This window comes from Pelodiscus sinensis, chromosome 1 (assembly GCF_049634645.1).
Source record: "Pelodiscus sinensis isolate JC-2024 chromosome 1, ASM4963464v1, whole genome shotgun sequence".
Taxonomy (NCBI): Eukaryota; Metazoa; Chordata; order Testudines; family Trionychidae; genus Pelodiscus; species Pelodiscus sinensis.
The window spans coordinates 308,654,159-308,668,879 of NC_134711.1; the positions used below are offsets into that span (position 1 = coordinate 308,654,159).

At 41.8% G+C, this 14,721-nt stretch overlaps 1 protein-coding gene across 1 annotated transcript in view; it reads right to left on the reverse strand.

The window, feature by feature from the left end:
- Nucleotides 1-13,907: 13,907 nt before the first annotated feature.
- TYR (tyrosinase) overlaps nucleotides 13,908-14,721 on the reverse strand; it is a 79,329-nt gene continuing 78,515 nt past the window's right edge. Inside the window, exon 5 of the mRNA XM_006118374.4 lies at nucleotides 13,908-14,412. Coding sequence (XP_006118436.2) covers nucleotides 14,189-14,412 — 224 coding nt within the window. The 3' untranslated portion in view covers nucleotides 13,908-14,188. The remainder of the gene's footprint in view (nucleotides 14,413-14,721) is intronic.

Consider the following 14,721-nt stretch of genomic DNA (forward strand, 5'->3'; position numbering starts at 1 on the left):
AAAGGCATCAGTGCCTCACTAATTTCTATATATGACTCATTAATGAGAAGAAGCTCTCGTGCACTTGGCATCAAGCAAAGCAAGGACTCTCACAACATGGCAAGTTATCACCCAATATTCTTGCTGTCAGTGTGTTTTTTTAAGTAGTTGATCCTCCAACACATCACTCTGGAGCTGGACAATGTCTTGCAAGTTGAGGAGGCAGGGTTCAGGAAAGGACATGTCAGCTGTGATCTAGTCTTGGCCTTGAGCACCTTTCAAAATTGCTTTTCAACAAAATGTAAAGACAGGAGCTGCCTTCCTGTATTTGACCACTTCTTATGACAATTTGGCACAGGTGCCTTCTGTGTAAACTCTCTCAAGTTTCCCTGCGTTGGACGGTTGTATAGTAAAGTGCTCCCTCCAATATAGGTAGTGCACAATACACATGGATGACAATTGCAGTTCTTGGAAATTTCAGATTAATAGTTTTCCTCAAGTTTCAGGTCTTTCACCAGAACTCTTCAATGTGTGCATCAGTGACTTGCCAGCAATACTCTTGTGCAAGTTTATCTATGCTGCTGACATCTACTGCAGCTATCAAGCCCTGTTCTCAGAAAATGACAAGGACCTGAATGATATGACGCTTGTGTCAGATTACTGTAGCTGATACAGCTGAGCTTTTCTGGGACAGTTTCTAGTGCAGTTCATCTCCATTGTGCAAGCGCAAGCCACCAGTTAAATATTTTCTAAAACTGCCAATGTCTTCAGCACAACTTAACCCTGGTTTACGTTGGTGTGACATTGAAAAGGTCATTGAGGTACTGCAACCACTTGAAAAAGGCAGCAGCCAAAGTTTTCACTTGGAACAACTTGTTCAGAAAACTGGCCATCTCAACCTTAGGTGCAAGTGCCTTGATACTTAAAACATCACAGCCCTTGCCGTCTGCTATTCAACAGCAGAATACTGCACTCCTTTCTGCTGTCACTCATCCCATATGAGTTTGGTTGATGTCAAGCTTAACAGAGCTCTGGTTACATGCAACTCCATTGCCATGGCTATCAATACTTACTAACATAGCACTGTCCCATATTTGCTGTGAAGAGGCTTCCATCATTCTCCTGGCCAAGATGTATGAGAACAGTGACTTGCTTCTCTAGGCAGACATATTCAACCATCTGCCAGTTCACCTGTCTTCTAGACTCCATTTATGGTCACTTACGCCACCACAGGCTATGACAGTGGAATCTGCATGGCATGACAAGTTGTTAACAATGACCGGTGTTAATCATTCTTTTGTCACTGACCCAATCATCTACCCACCAGGTTTTGACTTGTCAAGGCACCTGTCGTCATCTCTGAACCGTTTTGAACAGGACAGGGCAATTGTGAGGCCTATAATTTTCAAAGTGGGTTTATCTAGTGACCCACAAAGAAGATATAATCAACTTCAGACTATGTTGCATATCCTTGACAAGTACCCTCTGAGTTGGATGACTTCCATGACAGACGGATGACTTTTCACCTGACTGATGATGATGCTGTCAAATTGCTAGGCACTCTGACTGAATGCAAAGAATGGCTTGTACAGTAAAGGTGTACTAGTGAAGGTGGCTAGTGTTGTAAAAAGCTCATCAGCATCAGTCACTGATGGAGAAAAACAAAATCTGCTTTTAGGTATGTTTTTAGTGTTATGCAAGGCAAAGAAAGCTTGGTACACTTACCCTCATGAATTAAAAAGCTCCATAAACTACTTTCCTTTATTTATATTTACTCTGGTGATGTCAGAAGTGTTCTTGGAAAGATGTAAGGCAGCAAGAAAATGTATCTCACTAAAAGGCTCCCACTTACACTTGGCATGAAGCTATGAAACTTAAAAGGAATATTTTTAAGCTTCTGCAGAAAGGAAAATGTTTACAACTTTGCAGCCTAAAACACTGCTGCAATATTTTTTTTCCTGTAATTTAAAATAAGAAAAAAAATGTTTTACACATTTTAAGGGCACACTTGAGACCTGTGTGAGGAATAAGAAGAGGCTTTCTTGTGCCACAAGCAAGCTGTCCTCATTGCAGGTCAGAGCTCAGTGGAGAAAACAGCTTCTGTAAAACTATTAGGCTATGTCTATACTATGCCCATTTGGTGCAAGAAATATTCAAATGAGGTGCAGCGTGGAATATCACGGCACCTCATTTGCATAATTAATGAGGCTCTATTTTTGCACAAAGAGGCTTTTGTGCAAAAACCCCCTCTTGCACAAGAGCCATTCTTCCACATTTTTTTCAGGAAGAATGGCTTTTGCACAAAAGCCTCTTGTGCAAAAACTGAGCCTCATTAATTATGTAAATGAGGCAAGGTGATATTCCACACTTCACCTCATTTGCTTATGTTTTTGCACAAGAGGCTATAGTGTAGACATAGCCTCACTGTCTTCATGGACATGTGCCTTACCAGGCATCTGGCAGGAGATGGGGGAGGGTGGTAATCTATACCAGGTATATGGCTGCTGCAAATTAACTCTCTGGAGCAAGTTGGGGACCAGGAATCAAATTGTGACTCTAAATCACGGGGTGGCTATGCTCCTGGATTGGTGCAACTATGCACCATCCCTGAGTTTATGGTGAACACACAGCCTCAATGTACACTATATATCTCATCTAATAAAAATTGACTGCATACCCCCTGCACTAATTATGAATGGGGCCTGTGGGTCCAAGTGGGGCATCAGGGCTCTCTGGGTACTCTTCTAACCCAGTGGATTTCTAGTCCTTTTAGTTGCAGTATTAGCTCCCTTTCCCCATGAGCAAATGTACAACTGCAAGGTGGACATAAACTAGGCACTAAAAAAGCCTCCAGAATCCAGTACCAGTGAGCAAGAATACACTAGTTTTCAATAACTGCAAAGGCCAGTGAGTCCCTAAATTCAGATTTATTACAGAAAGGCAGAAAGGCAATTTTTAACAACTCAGCATTGTTAGTTTTCAACTTGCTAGAGAGATGTCTTCAAAGTGACTTGCACTCCATTCATACACACAGATGGTGAATTATACATTTGCCTCTTTGGAGAGAGCAGGCACCAAAATATGAATTTCAGCAACGTACCAGCAGAGGAACAACAAGAGTGACAGCTGTTCATGTTCCTTCCCTTTCAAAACAAAATTCATATTGATGCCGCTAGCAAGCATTCATCTTAGAAAATTAAAGAAATTCACAGAGAAAACACTTTTCAACAAAAGCCAGAGATATAATATTGATTACATTATAATCAAGCTGCCGGGTATCCCAAAGAAGACTTCTGGATGACAGTTATATACTTTTTGTCTTAACTCCTGGGAGAATTCTGCACCACTGTGCAAGTGCAGAATTAATATCCCTTGCAGATTATTCTCTGTCTCCACCTAGTCTGACAGAGAGGCAAAGAGAAACTTCAGTTACACCTTTTGCCCATCTGGGGCTGATGTGGCACCAGAAAAGAGAGCATTTGGCTCACTGGCCAGAGCAGCCAGCTGCAGAGAGGGAGGGGGAAGAGGCTGCCTTCCTGACAGTACCCTGCTGGTAGTACTGGGTGAGGAGGCTTGGAGTATGGGGGGTGGACAGAGTGGGGCATAGGGTGTTTCTGGGGGGGGGGGGGGTCACACAGGCTGGCATTGAGCAGGGCTAGTGGGGGGACAAACTGGGGCAGGGTCACAGGAGCTAGTGGGCTGAGTCGGGAGTGGGAGTTCAGGGCCACATAAGGACAGGGCAGCTATGCCTGGCTAAATAGGGAGTGGGGCTGTAAGGACACACTGAAATGGTAGGAATGGAGGTGCAGGGGCAGATGTGCTTGACTATGTGGGAGAGGCAAGGGAATTGCCATGGGATGCTTGGAGGAGGTTTCCCAACTCCCCCAAAAAAACCCTGTTCCATACTTCTCCCACCCATACCTAATGACCCCCCAGAAACACTTCAATCTTCTTTGTAACAATTCCTTCCCTTTCAACTCTCCTCTTATCTCCCCTAAGCCTTTGCACTGCTTTTAGAGCATGGGGAATATGTTTCTATAATGCAGTTTAAATTAATTATTACTGAAAGATTTGAATTCATATGCCTAATAAAGAATCTATTTATTAAAAAGAAACATTTCCTGAGGTTTTTTAGTGTCTTTATTGTTACAGACACAGCCGATGACAAGTATTTTGAATAAATTACTAAAATAATGTAAACTGGCATGATTATATTGTGTTATTTTGGCATATGAAACTTTTAGAATTTTTCAAAATTTTAAAAGACTGTATTGCATGCAAAGTTTTTAATATTTTGGTACGGATTTCTCCCAGAAATATTTAATAAAGAAATCAATATGGGGATAGAATTACTCATGTTGCCCTTGCAACTTGAGATAAATGTAGGATTTTAAACATGAAGATGCTTATTGGCACATACAACTTTATATATATTTAAAGCTAGGTGAGTGTATGGGTGGGTATTTGTATGATCAGGGCCTTAGCTGCTTGAGAAAGATGCATCCTCACACTGAACTGATAAAAGCATTTAATTAGCCAAAGCAACTAGAAGTCCTGGTGCACTTTAAAGACTAACAGATCTATAGGGATATAAGCTGTTGTGTTGGTAAAAAACACTTTGTCAGATGCATCTGACAAATATATAATTATTAGATACTTTGATAAATGATGTATCAGCTATCATTAAAAGCGACGAGGAGTCCTGTGGCACCTTATAGATGACTCCCCCTCTGATACTTGACACCATGCAAGGCACTGCATTTAGCCGTATGGAGTGGAAATCTATCAACCTCATGAAGAAACTTGCACAAGTACAAACAGATATCATCTTTCTCTCCAAATGCAAACAGATGGACATTATACCAAATGGACTGAAGGTGAAAAATCCATTGCTATCTACATACTGCACAGACTACAGTGAGAGTTTATGCCATATACTATCCAAAAAACTGAGGAGCCACCTGATCAGCATCCTGTACAGCAAACAGGAAAACATCAAAAAAGAGCTCTCCAATCTGGAGTCTCTCATAAAACACCAACCTTCTGCACAAGTGGACTTTACTAAAACAAGACAGGAGATCTACACTACACACTTCACTTCTCTACAGAGGAAAAAGGACTGTAAGCTGTCTAAAATCCTACCTGCCACATGGGGCCACAACAATGGTACCCCTAACTCACCCAGCAATATCGTCAATCTCTCCAACTACACACTCAGCTCGGCAGAAGAATCTGTTCTATCTCGGGGACTCTCTTTTTGCCCCGCCACCCCCACTAACATGATTCAGTTCTGCGGTGATCTGGAAGCCTACTTTCGCTGTCTCCGTCTCAAGGAATACTTCCAACACGACACTGAACAGTGCACTGACACACAGATACCTTCCCACCAACAGCACAAGAAGAAGAACTCCACATGGACGCCTCCTGAGGGCTGAAATGGCAGTCTGGACCTCTACATAGAATGCTTCCGCCGACGTGCACAGGCAGAAATTGTGGAAAAACAGCATCGCTTGCCTGGTAACCTCAGTCGTGCAGAACGCAATGCCATCCACAGCCTCCGGAACAACTCTGACGTTATAATCAAAGAGGCTGACAAAGGAGGTGCTGTTGTCATCATGAACAGGCCTGACTACCTAAAGGAGGCTGCCAGACAACTCTCCAATGCCGAATTCTACAGGCCACTTTCCTCAGATCCCACTAAGGAATATACTAAGAAACTGCACCATCTGCTCAGGACACTCCCTAAACAAACACAGGAACAAATCGACACACCTTTAGAGCCCCGACCAGGCTTGTTCTATCTATTACCCAAGATCCACAAATCTGGAAATCCCGGACGCCCCATCATCTCGGGCATTGGCACTCTTACTGAAGGACTGTCTGGCTATGTGGACTCTCTGCTCAGACCCTACGCCACCAGCACTCCCAGTTACCTTCGTGACACTACGGATTTCCTGAGAAAACTACAATGCATAGGTGATCTTCCAGAAAACACCATCCTAGCCACCATGGATGTAGAGGCTCTCTACACAAACATCCCACATGCAGATGGAGTACAAGCTGTCAGGAACAGTATTCCTGATGATGCCACAGCACAACTGGTGGCTGAACTCTGTGAATTTATCCTCACACACAACTATTTCAGATTTGGTGACAACATATACCTCCAGACCAGTGGCACTGCTATGGGCACCCGCATGGCCCCACAATACGCCAACATTTTTATGGCTGACCTGGAACAACGCTTCCTCAGCTCTCGTCCACTTACACCCCTTCTCTACCTACGCTACATCGATGACATCTTCATCATCTGGACCCATGGGAAGGAGACTCTGGAAGAATTTCACCATGATTTCAACAGCTTCCACCCCACCATCAACCTCAGCATGGACCAATCTACACGGGAGGTCCATTGCCTGGACACCACGATACAAATAAGTGACGGTCATATCAATACCACCCTATACCGAAAACCTACCGACCGCTATACTTACCTGCATGCCTCCAGTTTCCACCCTGGACACACCACACGATCCATTGTTTACAGCCAAACACTGAGGTACAACCGCATATGCTCCAACCCCTCAGACAGAGACCTACACCTACAAGATCTTCAACAAGCATTCTGTAAACTGCAATACCCACACGAGGAAGTGAGGAGACAGATTGACAGAGCCAGAAGTGTACCCAGAAGCCTCCTGCTACGGGACAAGCCCAAGAAAGAAACCAACAGAACACCACTGGCCATCACCTACAGTCCCCAGCTAAAACCTCTCCAACGCATCATTAGTGATCTTCAACCCATCCTGGACAATGATCCCTCGCTTTCACAGGCCTTGGAGGTAGGCCGGTCCTTGCCCACAGACAACCCGCCAACCTGAAGCATATTCTCACCAGCAACTACACACCGCACCATAATAACTCGAACTCAGGAACCAATCCTTGCAACAAACCTCGGTGCCAACTCTGCCCACATATACAGGCAGTCCTCGGGTTACGTACAAGATAGGGACTGTAGGTTTGTTCTTAAGTTGAATTTGTATGTAAGTCGGAACTGGTACATATTGTAGGGGAAACTCTAGCCAAACATTTCTCCAGAGCTCAGTTTTATTCTCCCACACCTCACTTCCCTCAGTCTTTTATTCTCAAGCTGAGGTGTCTGCTGAGAAAAGCCGCTCCGCGTCTCCCTGGTCTGCTGGGTGGGGCGCTAGCTTCGTGTCTCCTTGGTCTGCTAGGATTAAACAAAGACTGTGAATGGCTTGCTAACTACAAAAGCAGCTTCTGCTCTCTTGGAATTCACACCTCCAGATCAGCTGCTAGAAGTGGGCCTCATCCTCCTTGATTGGATCCACCTGGTCATCTCCAGCCTGATCCTGGCCTGCATATTTATTCCTGCCTCTGGAAATTTCCACTACATGCATCTGACGAAGTGGATCTTTGCCCACGAAAGCTTATGCTCCTACACTTCAGTTAGTCTATAAGGTGCCACAGGACTCCTCGTCGCTTTTGCAGATTCAGACTAACACGGCTACCCCTCTGATACTTGACAGCTATCATTAGTTATTACATATAACAACAAGACAATTGATTGCTTATTCCTAGAGGTTATAAGCGTCTATAATACCTTTTGCTGATATAATCAGAAATTAGAAATCTATTTGGCTTAAAACATAGTATCAAATTTAATGGGAATTTTATTTAAAAAAATTGCTTTTGAAGAATGTCCAAATTTCAAAATTTTGTCAAATGCTATCAGTAAATGAGGACTTTTTTGGCCAGATGTATAGTTGGTTAAAAAAATAAACATTTTGAACAAAATTCTTTCATAGAAAAAAACTGGGTAAAAATTACTTTGCTTATATCATCCATTAATTGTATTAATTTTTTGTAAATTATTTTTTGTGCAGTCATCAAGTTAATTGCAGTGTGGTGTTCTCAAAGAGGGCATGCTTTCCTCTGATTTGCACTTCCCTTTCCTATTTTGGTGAATTAGCACTATATTTTAATTCTACCACCATGGACATAGATGATTTAAAGGGTTGAACTATTGTCCCTTGCATCATGAGCTTACTGGTTCAAATGAAACCCTTGATAGCAAAAACTAGAAATCATTGCTATCTGGCAGAGTACATTATGGGAATTTTTTAGTCTTGTTCCAGGCCCATGTGAAGAAGTCTCCACAAAAAGCCACTAGAGCAGGCTGGATAGTTGAAGTCCCACATCACTTCCAAGTTCTATGCTTTGGATGATTTGTTAGTCGTTTCAGAAAAGCCTCATCCACTTCTTCCTGGTTAGGTGGTCTGTACTATACCCCTGCCATAATATCACCCTTGTTTTACCCCTTTTAACCTAACCCTGAGATGTTCAACAAGTCTGTCTCCTGTTTACATCTCAACCTCAGTCCAAGTGTTTGCATCTTTAATATATAAGGCAACTCTTCCTCCCTTTTTTCTCTGCCTGACCTTTCTCAGCAAGTGGTATCCTTTGGTACCAGTATTCCAGTCATACCTATCATCTCACCAACAGTCATCCCTCTGATATTTTCCACCTGAGTGGTATGAATTTTCTTATTTGAACCAATGTGGAGGTTATGTGTATGATGCACATAACGAAATTCATGTGATGGGAGAGGGGCAAAGGGGTTCACTGTGTAGGAGTGTGGTCAGGACTGGGGCAATGGGTCAAGCTGCAGGACTAAGAGGGCTCTGGCTGGGGTATGGGCTCTAGGGTGGGGCTGGCATTAAGGGGTTTAGGGCTGGGGTAGAGAGTAAGGACCCTACCTGTGGGGTGAAGGCTTGGCGTGAAGCTGGGATTGAGGGGTTTCAGGTGCAGGAAGAGAGCTCGAGGTTTAGTGAGGGGCTCTGGACTGCGGGTTGGGGTATCCCATGGGGTGCAGGCTGTGGGTGTGGGCTTTGGGATGCAGGAGACTCGGGGAGACTCAAGGTGGGCAGTGGGTTAGGCTTGGGCTTATTTAGGAGACTCCCTGCTGGGGACAGTGAGGAGAGGCCTGTGGTCAAGGAAGCCAAAGCCCTTCTGGTGATATCATTTTTGCAGCCAGGCATTCACCTCCAGGATGCATCTGTTTGTGCCTCGGCTCCTACCCTTGACTGTACTCCAAACTCCTTTACCTATACTCCCAGCACCCTGTAGTCAGTTTTTGTCTTATCAGGGTGATACCTCACAGTATCATTAGTGCCCACATGGTTGAGTACCATGGGGTAGTAGTCAGAAGGCCAGATGATCCTCAGTAATCCCTCCATAGCATCCCGGAGTAAGTTGGTAGAGAAGCTCATCAGACAAGGAATGGTAGGAAGTAGCCTAGGATGGGATATTGTTCTCCGGACGCTCAGCATGTTGTGGCAGGATTCCCCACTGAGCAGGCAGTGGCTGTGCTTCTGCCAACAGGGGCCTGGACTATATCCATTAAAGGGAATCAAGGTGTTAGACTGGAAAGAATACAGTAGCTTGTTTGGTGAGAACAGGATGTTATGCAATATGTAGAAAATTGTGTGCACAAGTAAATTTTGAACCAAATGAAGAGAACAGCAAATGTAAGTCACTAACAAATTGATGGCCCATGGATTTGATTCCAAACCGATTATATTGGACCATTGCCAAAAACAGCCTGAGGAAATGTATAGGCTTTGGTCCTCATGGATGCTTTTTTTCCAAACGAATAGAAGCAGTCTCCATAAGAAACAATAAGACAATTGCTATTGCTAAGGTTTCATTGCCAGATGGGGACTTCCGTGGATAACTGATTCAGATTAGGGAACACATTGTCCTGGTAAAATAATGTGTAACACCATAATAATGATGGGACTATAGCAGTAATATGATTTTTCCTACCATCTGCAGTCATGAGAACTGATAGAAAGAAGTAATAAAACTTTAAGGATGATGCTTATTAAATAGTTTAAAGAAAATAAAAACTTGGTAATATTCAATTGCCATTAGTACTTAGCTCTTCAAGCTACGCCAAATGGAACAGGGATCACACCCATGGCAGGATGTTAAATGGTTTTGCCTGAACTCCCATTTTTGGTGTGCCAGCCTTGGTTCAGCAAACCGTTGTGAGTCATCAATGGTTGCTACAGGTAAAAGAATACCAGCAAAAAGTTAATGTGAGGGCAGCCAAGACCACAGGTGTGGGACAAAGAGAGAATGCTCACTGTTTTAAGGCCAAAATGAAGGTGCAAAATTAGTAAATAGGAGACCAAATAATCAACATTACAATAAAAAAGAAATTCAGGAAAAGGTTATTAATCAGTTAATTAATCAAAACAATGCTGAAGTTGTAAATCACACGATAACTGTTATTTTAGAGACTGAAGCATAGGAATAGAAGGAACCTCAAAAGGTCATCTAGTCCAGTCCCCAGCATTCATGGCAGGACTAAATATTATCTAGACCATCCCTGAGAGATTTTTTCCTAATGTCCAACTTAAACCAATCTTGCTGCTATTGACGCACATTCACTGACATTTGAAATGTTTTGAAAATATCCAAATAGGGAAAATGGCTCAACTTGTTACAAATGCTCACTAGATTTGTGTAAGAATGAATCACAAGTAATCACAGAGGCTGATGTCCTCTGGAATCTAGCTGGATAACAACGCCACCTCTTGATTACAAGGACTATTACAGAAAACAGGCAAATTTATTTCTCACTTTCACTACCAAAATGTTTTTAAAAAAATGTGTATAAGACAAGAATGCATAGGTAGATATCCTCAGAGACACATGTCCTCAAAGACATCCTTTTCAAGGATTATGCACAGACACTTCAGACACTGATGAGACACTTGTATGAACAGTGTCTGGCACCTTTTCTGGACTGCTGCATAAACTTGCAAACAAATTACTTATGCCAGTGTTAATGCAACCCATCTGTGATATAAATCATAGTAATGAGATGGAAACCCAAGAAAGAACTGCATAGTACAGCTGAATATTTGGAATGGACATCAGATATGTGCCATGTATATGGGAACTGGAGAATATTATATAGTCACACAATCATTAAAATACAGTTATGAAGGATAAGTATCCCCAATCAATCAGTTCAATTGGTGTTTTAGTTCTAATTTTGACAGTATCATTGGATCAGTCAAAATTAGACCTATGCAACATCTATTGAATCAAGGCTTTGTGATAAAAAGTCAACTAAGCTTTAATTCAAGGATTTGGAATCACACACTAATTTTACAATACCCACTGCTAAACTGAATCTACATTTGAAGTTTTTGCTAAAACAAAATGCAAAACATTTAATTCACATGCAAGAAAATTAACTATATTATAATTCAATAGCATAAATGTTAAAGTCAGTTAGCTAGTGAAATCAAATAATTATAATTATAATGGTGATATCCAACTAAGACATTCAGCTTTATAATAATAATATATGGAGATATATTTGTCTGAGAACTGGAAGGGATGGAGTTCATTGAGTCCATGGCAGGATCAAGTACCCCAAGTAGCATCCCTGATAGATTTGTCCCAGATTGCCACCTCAAGGATTGAGCTCACAACTCTAAGTTTAGCAAGGCAATGCTCAAGTCACTGAGCTATCCCTCCCCCCAGTGTTATGGATATAAGTGTTGATAATTGTAGTAATTCTTAGACTGTAGTGTAAAACTGTGAAAGAATTGGCTTAAAGGAAAAAAGTGTTGAAGTACACCATTTTATACCATTGTGTAAACCAAATGACACTCTTGAAAACATTATATTTCAAAATACGTTGAGGGGGAGACTATTAAAAGGAACTGACGATCATGACTCCAAAATGGAAACACCCCACAAAATGCATGGAAGAGAAATTTCTAACCAAGTGTCTTTGTAATGATTCCCAAATAAAACTGGACTTTGAATGGGAAAAACCCCCCAACAAGTTGCAATAACAAAAGAAATATTAAAATGAAGAACCACTGATTTACTGATATACTGATTTAAAACACTGAAAATAAAATGAAGAATTCTTAATTGGAAGATTAGGAGCTTTGATAGCTGTATTTTAATTATGGCTAATGAATGGGTACAGATGAGGTAACAATTAGGCCAAATCCTTGCTGGCATAAATCTGGTTTGGCCAATTCCTCTTTTATGCTGAATTGCTAATCTACTTAAAATGTTGTTGGCAGAACAAAAGTAACATGTTTTGATGAAAGCTGTAAATGAGTTACACATACGTCATTATAAATGCCACCTCTCCACATATTCCCACCCATTTTGTGGGCAGACCCAAGGGATGGTGACACAAAACAACATAACTTAAACTACAAACCCAGCAGGAAAATACAGTAGTTGGGTAATTTAAGCTTGTACATACATAATATATGGGTTACCTAAAACCCAAAGGGCAGATGTACCAACAGCCAGTTGGATCAAATGTAAGTAATTTGTAATATAGAGACATATAAATGTTCTAAGTGGGCATTGATCCAAACTAGAGAAACATGGGACCAGAAAGTGAAGAACAAGTCTAAGAGACAAGACCAAGGGATCAGAGAACACAGGGCCTAACATGAAAGGTGTAAGGTGTTCCCAGTGCTGCTGAATGTGGTAACTTGTGCTTATTTACCAATTCTGTCTTATCTGTTATTTTTTGTGTGACAAGTGTATGTCTGAACATTATAAGTGACAATAATTGTATCTGAAATTGCTCAAATAATGGTACCTGTAAACAAAGCATGGATGCATACATACCACCCTGTAGTTGTCAGTGGAGCTCAAACCTTGGACCTCTATCTACCCATCCTTTCTCTACGACGGGGGCAAGTAACTTCTAAGGCTATGTCTATGCTACCCCTTATGTTGGCAAAACTTGTCTCACTCAGGGGTATGTAAAAGAACACCCCACTGAGCAACGTAAATTAAGACAGCATAAGCTGGGGAAGCCTTTGCCGACTGATCCTGTAAACCTCGTTTCACGAGGCATAAGGGATCGGTTGGCAAAGAGTTCCCCAGCCGACAGATCCGCATCTAGACTGCCGCGCTGTGTCGGATCAGCTGATTGTCGGCACAGTGCAGCGGCCCTGTTTATTTTAATGAAGCAGGGATTATTTAAATTCCCACTTCCTGACTATGCCAAATAAACTAATTTACATGGCTCCATCGATGGAGCCATGTAGTCTAGACACACCCTAGAGGTTTTTAAGTCTCCTCTTGACAAAGCCCTGGTTGGGTTGATTTAGTTGGGATTGGTTCTGCTTTGGGGATTGTACCTCCTGTGGTCTCTTCCAGCTCTATGGTTCTATGATTCGACCTAAGCAATCTTACAGCAGCACAGCTGCTGTATTGGTACAGCCTAAGTAGCAGAGGTGATCTGGAACTACTAACAGCCAGGCTCCACTCCTGAGAGGCATTTCTATTGAGGTTATTCAGGTAAATACATCTAATTCTGTAATGCATTGGTTGTTGGTAAAGAGCATGAGCCCATCTTTCTTTACAAGCAATTGTGAACCAGAAACTGGCCAGAGATGGCAAAGAGCTAGAAAGGCTTCCACTCCAGCTTTAGAACAAACAAAGCTATAAGAAGAGGCTAACTGAAACTCTTAAAACAAATGAGCAGTTTGAGAGGCTACAGCTTGCTGCTGATGGCACTCAATCAAGGACAAACACAGTAGCACTGGAGGTGATAGGGAAATAATTCTTCCTTAAAAGAAAAAAAAATCTGTCTCCAGATTATTCCCTCTAATCAGAAGCACAAGTATTATTCTTCCCATAAATTTAAAAGCATCTGAACAACAGCATATAAAATCCCCACTCTTGCAATCAGATACACAAGCCCACACTGAACCCTGTATGAAACCCATGAAGCTGCTTGCATGGCTCTGGTTGCAGGATTGGGAATTAAACTCAGAACAATATTAGAATGTGCATATAAAACAGCAAATGAACAAGAGCCATCAACCTGAGAAATGACGTGGTTCCATGGGAGTTCTGTTTAATTAAGAATAGGAAATACTACTTATATTCATAGGAAGCAAAGTACAGATACATCAGGGTTTTTAGGAAATGTTCTATGGAATGACTTTGATAATACATTACAGTACAGAACTGCATGTTACATGAGCAATGATATTCAGGATATTCCACGCCCTTTATGCAGTGCATTTCAGCAAGATATTCTGTAAACATGTACCAAACAAGGCATGCTTAATTTAGGGGTAGCACCTTAATATCATTGCTGGACTAGAAGTGGCATTTATAAATTGGACTGATAAGACACATTGTGATAATCTTCACTTTCCATGAGTAAGGGTTGTGTTTCTGAAGTCGGTCTAATTCTCTTCTTCCGACACCCCAGAACAATGAGTCCTGTGATCAGAGCAGTAATTATACCACCAACCACAGCTGCTCCAACCAGCCACTGCCAGATCTGACGGGCTTGCTCCAGGTAGGGCATCAAAAAGTCCTGGAAGGAGTCAACTGCAAAAAATGACAGAAATAACACTTATGTAATGCACTATCAATTTGTGGGAGCTAGCACTTATATGATGGCTCATGCTGGAAGACTGAATTATAATAACACTTTGTATTGGTACTCGTGCTTTTGATCTGAAAGTCACAACATATTTTCAAACCTTTAATAAATCATGTCTGTCTCTCCTCAGTTGATGAAAGAGGTAAGTAAGTATGATCCCTAACTTACAAATGGGGAAACTGAGGCAGAAACCTACTAGCCGCTAAGTGATTTCATCAAATGTCACAGAGAAAATGCTGGATGAAATTAAGAAT